Here is a 7,578-nt window from a genome sequence, read left to right on the forward strand (position 1 = left end):
ATATATAACGTGGGACATATGTGGACGAGACGATTAGGGATGGGATTTATTCAACTGTATATGAAGTTTTATAGGGGTTATATTTGATTTTTATTTTGTTTTTTCTACGTGTTTGAAATAAAAATTTCATTTAATTTAATTTCATATTAGTCTAGATGCGCTTAATGTTTCTTATTAGGCCTTTATTGTATCTAAAATGACTCACAATGAGGTAAATATTTTACATCTGACCAGGTTTCTGAAAAAAAAAACAAGACTTTATTAATAGTATCATTTTAATGTTTCTTCTGCCTCCACTTTAATGCCAAATTACATGACTTTTGACAGATTTAAAGCTTCAAGGAAGTCAATTATTTATAATTCTGACTTTTCTTTTGTTTTCTTCTGTTTTTCAGGTAACGAGTGGCTGCTGGAAAACCAGGTGGCGTCCGGCTACGTCGTGGATTTGACGCAGCCGCTCCGGGTGTCAGCCAAGCTTCCCGCTGCCATGAAGGAGTCAGACGGAAACCCCGGCCTCAGGTTGAGCGTGTGGCTGTTTTACTGTTTGGAGGAAGGTAAAGCCTGCACTATGAAAGCCGCCTCGTTCAGCCAGCCTCTTCAAATAAACGCCAGCCCTGGAGACGGAGAGGTCACCGTGGCGTTCGCCCACTCCTTCTAAAGCCAGCCGCACGGCTCTCGGGTTAAGGTTTTGTTTATGGTTTTGAAAGAAGAATGGTGATTTTTACTTTTCAGGCAAACAAACTGCTCAGAATCTCCTAGAAGTAAACATAAGCCAGCTGCTTTGCATTGATAGTGTAGGTTTGCAACTAGCCTGAGTTAACTGTAGCACAGTATTTCATGTTGGTTATTGAAACATCTGTTAGATTTGGATAAAATGTATGCATTTTTTTGTCATGCACTTAGCAGGTGGTGGTGGAATAATATTTTATATTTAATCCAGATTATTTATATTGCACAAAATCAGAACCTTGTAAAGCATCTTTTTTTTTTTTTTTTTTTAACTCAAATCCACTTCCAGATGCGTCTGTTTCCATAACGGATCGATTTACATGTAAATCTTGTGAAGAGAGTATTTTGCATAACTACTAAAATGTAATTACTGAGCAGTTTCTGAACCCATTTCTCCCAGAACCTGATCTGATTTTTTTTTCTTTCTTTTTTCGTCATCTCTGTGACTAACTTTTCGGAAAAAAGGAATAACAACAAAAGAAGGATATTTAATCGAGCTGAGATATGATTCGGTTCCTTTCTGCCTTTGACTGTGAGAGAACACCTTGTGAATACTAATATGGAGATATGACCGTTTTCCTAACATGGAAAAAAAAAAAAGAAATTCAGGGCCTTTCATCGGGGTGTTGGAGTAGGAAACCAGAAATATCGACTGCATCTGATCAAAATGAAAGACGTGAACCTTATGAACCCATGATATACTAAAATTATCTATGCAGACTCACATTTTATCATGTTAAGGGACTCCAGTGTTAGATTTTTATGGTTATATTTGCAAAAGTATTCACACCCTCTGAACATTTTTCATATTTTGCCATGTTAAGATCACAAACTTGCGACATAAAAGGAAAATGATTGGAAAGAATAAATAAAAACAATTCTAGCATGTATTTATGCTCAATCTGTAGTCAGTACTTTCTTTGCAAAATAGTTCAGTTTTCAATATCTGCCTCAGATTCTCAATTTTCTTCAAATCTGGATCCAAAAACTTTGGTGTCGCTCTAATTTGATCAAATCACCTCCGTATTTCCCAGATTTATTTGGCTGGGAGAGGGGAAGAAACAAATTATGTTCCATTATCCTTCTGCTTTATTTTTATGCATCACAAAGAGATTGTCTAAAGCATAAAATTCCCATAAAACAATAAATTTCTGTTTGCAATTTCCTCCTCTAACAAAATGTCTTCCAGTATTGTTCTGCGGTTAGCTCCGTCCTTCTTCCCATTCTCTATCATTACTTGGAAATTAAAGGATCCCCCTTACCATAATGTTGCCACTACTGTGTTTCACATTAATAAAATAAATTATGGTTTGTTTTTATGTGACAAAATGTGAGAAAGTCCACCTGGTGTGAGCACTTTAACAATGCCCTGCGAGTGTTTGCCACAGCTCTTCCTGCGGCGGTGCCTTCCAGCTGCATGCTAATCTTGCGTCCGTAAATATTTTATCTTTTTAACGGCGTGCATCGCCGCAGACCGGCTCTCGGAGTCTGAATGGTCACACTTGTCCGACGTCGGGATCTGTGTGACTGATAAAAACTTCTGCTTGTGATTATCCGTGTCACGGGGCGCCGCTTTGATTCAGACCGTTAAAATCCAGCTGCTATCTGAATGATGAATACAGTTCCTGTTTTCAAAAAGCCGCGGCGGCCCCCCTGCGATCCGACGACACCTCAAGTCTGCCGCCTGCTCCGCCACACTGCGCGTTATTACACCGAGAAGACAAAGTCTCATTCAAATCATCTGCTTCACAAAGGGAGCGTGATATGAAAGACAGACTCTAATAAGGAGCCGCTGGATCGCTCTCTGTTATGCAATAAGATATGATAATGTGGACGCTGTTATTTTGTCCGTACTGCTTCTCAAAGTTACGGCCTGCTGTCGGAAGCGGACCTCGGGGTGTTTATCCCCATCGCCTTGCGTAGTGTTATTGTCAGAATCTGGTTCTGTTGTTCGGATTGCTCGGCCCAAAGTGCCTTCCAGAGGTCCAAACTAATGACACTTAACTGTATCTGAAGCAATAACAATATACTGTAATAGGAGAAAGTGCTTTATTCCCACATGTTATTTATTTTAAATGAGCTGCTCGGGTTTTCTGATCCGTTTTCCGGCTCTGTCATCCCTCCAGGATATTTGTTTAATGAATTGTAATGGCTTCAAATGGCTGTCAGTGAGATTGTTTTTCCAACTTTTTAGACTCGTTTAATGCATTAAATTGTCCACAAATTAAAGCGAAAAATACCTAATAAACGTATTTATATTCTCTGTTTGGAATCTGCTTATTGTCTTCTGAGAGTTGGAGGAGAAACCGGATTTTCTCCACCTCGACTGGAGCCGTAACAAAACGAGAAAGCTGCGCCTCTGCTGAGATTTTGTGCAGACAGGTTTTGAGAAATGTTCTGAATTGTGATAGATTTCATACTTTTCTCAAAGCCAGCTCATTTTCTCCTCATCTGTGGAGTCTGACTCCAATCCAGCTGCTCCGACTCAAAGTGGCTGGAACAGAAAGGTTTTATTCATCCTGGAAAAGTGTGGAATTTAAAGTGTGAATTTTCCACGTCTGAATTAATTTTGAGTGATATTTGTGATTCCAGACTTTATTCTCTGTCTCGTTCATCCATCTATGGTTCACATTTGTTTATCCATCCATCTTTTTGCCTACAACTATGTGTTTGTTTGTCATTCATCCAGTTTGAATATCAGTTTCTTCCTTTGCTCATCCTTCCTTGTTTGTTTGTTTTTTCCCCTGCTTTATTTTTTATTTATTCCCGCTCTTTGTTACTGTGAGGGTTTTTATGTTTTGTTTGTTGCAGGCTTTTGAACTTTTCCTTCCTGCCTATCTAGTCAACCACAGTAAATTTTTATATTTACACTTTTTAAAAAGGGAAAAAAATCCCTAAAGTCTTGAAATGTGGATTTTATTCATAAAACAGCTGCATTTGTTGCTGAAATTAAATTACACACTGTTAGACTTTATGTCAAATTATGCTCTCCTTACCAATTTATTTAGTATTATTGATACAGTTGGGATTTTATTTAGGATTAGTCAAGTAAATAGGGGGGATCGGTACATATTAACGCTGTAGTTTTTGATTTTTTTCAGTTGAAAACTGAGCATCATTTTCAATCGACTTCACAATTTTGCTCGAGTTTGGATCGATCGCATCAAGTCCAGAGAGATGAAACGCCGCAAGATTTTTTATTCTTTTGGGAAATTAGGCTTGAAAACCAAATAAGTTAATATTATTTTCCCACAAAACTGAACAGAAAAATATTTAAATTAAGGACAGTTTCAGTACAACCTTCCTAAGGAAGACTTTACAAGTAGTAATGAAAGGATCTTTAAACAAAATGATTGCTAATTAAAACACCATTTGTTTTCATTTTGTAGTCATCAAATTTAGAAAAAGCATTATACTCCATGTATCCAAAACTATCTGGTTATAAAGAGACTTTTATTTGATGGTGTTTTACATTAATTGAGGAAGAAAGAAAAATCAGAATAGTGAAAGTTTTAGTTAATCTTGACAAGAGAGACTTTTATTTACTCAAACCAAAACCCTCCTTACCAAAGGCTTCACTTTGCTTTTGTCGCATTTTAAAATACAACCAAGCTGACCTTTCGGCTCTGCTCTAGCGAGGAAAAGAAAACATAACGACCTGAAAATAAGTGTCGTTTAAACAGTTGTGTGTTTTTTGTTGAAAGAAACTCCCTAGAGAAGGAACATGGTGTCTTCCAGAAAGGGCAACGCGGTAAATACCAATTAATGTCCTTCTGAAAAAAGGACATTATGTTCAAACCGTTTCTGGTTTTATTAATGTTAATACATTTTAGGGAGACGCTCGAAGCATAACTGTTTGCAGGTCTGTCAGTATATTATCGTTTTGCTTCATGGATTTTTGCTATTTAGCCCGTTTTCTGGCTGTGCTGATGATTTTCAGTGAAAATGCACGCAACAAAATGAGCGATGAATTTATAATTAGTTATTCTGGAGTTTCTTTGTTTGCTTTTTATTGCATAATATTTAACCAAACAACATTACACCCACTTCTCTTCTATTTTCAGTTCTTTCATTTAATTCTTAATCATATTTTTATATCGCAATACTTCCTCACTTACCATGTTTTAAATTTAGCTTTTTATTCTAACATTTTACTTCAAACTGACTCACTTTTAGTGAAGTCAAATCTTACAGTTTACTACAAACAGTGTAATCCAGTAGTTAATTTCTTTTCTTTACTACAGAACGGGATCTTTTCTGTCAGATTTTATGTTTCTAGAACCCATTTAGTTTCTGGACGGACTGTGAGAGTCTGTTCACATGAAGCCAGTTTTTGCTAATTGGTTGCCGTAGATATATTGACAGTCCCTGTGTTCAATAGTAACTGTATTATCGCTGTCTGTAAATAGATTTCCAGCCTGCCCAATTCAGAAGAAGAGCACAATAAAACACTAATACTTAACATAATGTATACGCTGTGCAAGAAGCAAAGCAGACAGCAGGACAGAACAGCGCACGTTTGATTAGTCAGCATATAGGAAAGTACAGCAGACCAGCAGGTTTCATCCTATTAAGCTTTACAATAGCAGTCGGCACAAAGGAGACTCGGTGTCTTTTGGTTTGTACTGCTGGTGCTTCATCCAAAATGTCCTGAAGGAAGAAGGTGGAAGAGGAGAACACATGAAAGTTCACACCTTGGGCCAGACTCCCAACTGAAGTCTTTAACAAAGCTTCAGCGTCTGGAAATAAAACTTGATTTAATGAAACTAATACGAGGAAAGTTCATAATCTCCTTGAGGACGCTTTAATCTTTGCAAACTAATCTGGAACTTCTTATTCTAACTGACAGCACGACGATGAATTTAAAATATCTTAAAAGAGTTTGCAGCGACCATGCTTTAAAAAACTTACTACCGTAACGATGGAGTGCTAGGACCATGCTAGGAAAATGAATTTAAGAAACATAAAATTGAGAAAATAGTAATAAAATTGGAAGAATTACACCATGCAAGAATAAAGTTGTAGTATTACGAGAATAAGGTCAAAAGATTAGAATAAAGTCGTACGAGAAAGTTGTAACATTATAAAGTCAAAATATTATGAGAATTGTCATAAAAGTGGTACGAGAATAAAGTTGTATGAAAATAGTCATATTATGAGAATAAAATCATTATAGTACAATAATAAAGTCCCAATATTACAACTTTATTTACTGGTGTTTTTGTTGTTGCTCGTTTTATTTTGAAAGCTGCCTTTTCCATTTATTTCTTCCTGCCTACCGGCACTTAAATTTGACTGTAGATTTTAAAGCTGAACCTAAAACTGTAAACTTCTGGTTTCAGCCAATGAACTTTCCTTACTTTCATCCCCCCCCCCCAAGTACAAACATCAAAATCAGTTTTCAGCCAAGGCAGTAATTACAAAAAGTTTTATCTTGACTGGAATGGGCCCAGTGATTTCTTTATAAAAGTCCATGTGTGAGTCTGGAGGAGGAAGTTTAACTCTAATCTGTTTTCAAAGACGGAGTGAAAACCAAGTAATAAAAGAAGAGCTGCTGCTGCCCCCCTGTCTTCCTCCTTCTGCCCCCTTATCTGCCTTCTTCACTGTTGTTCTGACAGCATCATTAACCCTGTCTGAGTCCAACTGCTGGCATCGCTGCCAGAGGCCATACACACACACACACACACACACACACACACACACACACACACACACACACACACACACACACACACACACACTCGTTTGTCTCGCTGTCTTTGCAGAGACTTTCCATTGTCTTCCATTCATTTCTACAGCCGAACTCCAACCAGAACTCCGAACCCAAAAACGGCATTTCTTCTTTGGGAGCAGTGAGTCCCCACAATGTAATATGTGCCAGGAAAATGGTCCCCACAATGCATCAAATACAGAACACACACCCAAGCACAACAGGCTTCTGGTGGCTTTGATGAACCAGTGATGTCACTCATGCTCTATGACTGATGACTTTGATCCATCTCCCTTTAATACCAACTCATTTGTGCTACATGTCAGATTGCTCTACATGTCCGAAGAACAATACTGGCTTGTACGTACTAATAATCTTGACTTTACAGCAACAGTACAAAAATGTCTGAAGAGGGGAGTTTCACACATGTGCCTGGTGAACTTGCCAACATTTTAAATAAAGTAAGTTTTGATGATTTGATATACAGAAGACTGAAGGAGGAAAATCAACAACTGAACCAGATTGTTGAATGTCTCAGTTGGAAGATTGAGCGCGCCAAGACTTCTCGAAATGCTTCCACGGAACCAGACCTGCACGCAGAGTATGAACTACTGGCAAGTCGAAACAACACACTCCGTGCACAACTCGGGTCGGTTCATGCAGCGCTTCATGAGACAGGGTGCAGATATGTGGAAACGAGATTCTGTGCATTTTTTGAAGTTGTCCAAACATCGCTCAGAAGAAAACTCCAGGGGCTTCTGATAGACCTGAAGGAGGCAGAGCTGATGGTAGATATGCAATCTGGAGAGAGGGACGACCTTTGCGATGAAATTGACTACATGCATCGCATGTAGTCATAACTGCCGTTTTCAAGAATATGTACCAGTCGGGAACACTCAGATACTGGGTGCCACTATGGATCTTCTAATTCCACTGGTTGGTCTGGTTGTTTTTCAGTTACTGGATGTTCTTGAGTATGTTCTTGTTGTTCTAGAAAATGTCCCCACAAGGAGCAATGGTCCCCATAACCCCACATTGTGCATGCACGGGTTCTCTCCGGGTACTTCGGCTTCCTCCCACAGTCCAAAAAAGTTAACTGGTCTCTCTAAATTCTCTCTAGATGTGTGTGTGTGTGCATG

The 7,578-nt window shown here is 38.3% G+C and overlaps 1 protein-coding gene across 1 annotated transcript in view; it reads left to right on the forward strand.

Moving 5' to 3' along the window:
* nhlrc2 (NHL repeat containing 2) overlaps window positions 1-2,994 on the forward strand; it is a 25,504-nt gene extending 22,510 nt beyond the window's left edge. Inside the window, exon 12 of the mRNA XM_008436684.2 lies at window positions 396-2,994. Within this exon, the coding sequence (XP_008434906.1) occupies window positions 396-658 (263 nt within the window). The 3' untranslated portion in view covers window positions 659-2,994. The remainder of the gene's footprint in view (window positions 1-395) is intronic.
* The last annotated feature ends 4,584 nt before the right edge of the window (window positions 2,995-7,578 follow it).

This window comes from Poecilia reticulata, linkage group LG19 (assembly GCF_000633615.1).
Source record: "Poecilia reticulata strain Guanapo linkage group LG19, Guppy_female_1.0+MT, whole genome shotgun sequence".
Classification (NCBI taxonomy): domain Eukaryota; kingdom Metazoa; phylum Chordata; class Actinopteri; order Cyprinodontiformes; family Poeciliidae; genus Poecilia; species Poecilia reticulata.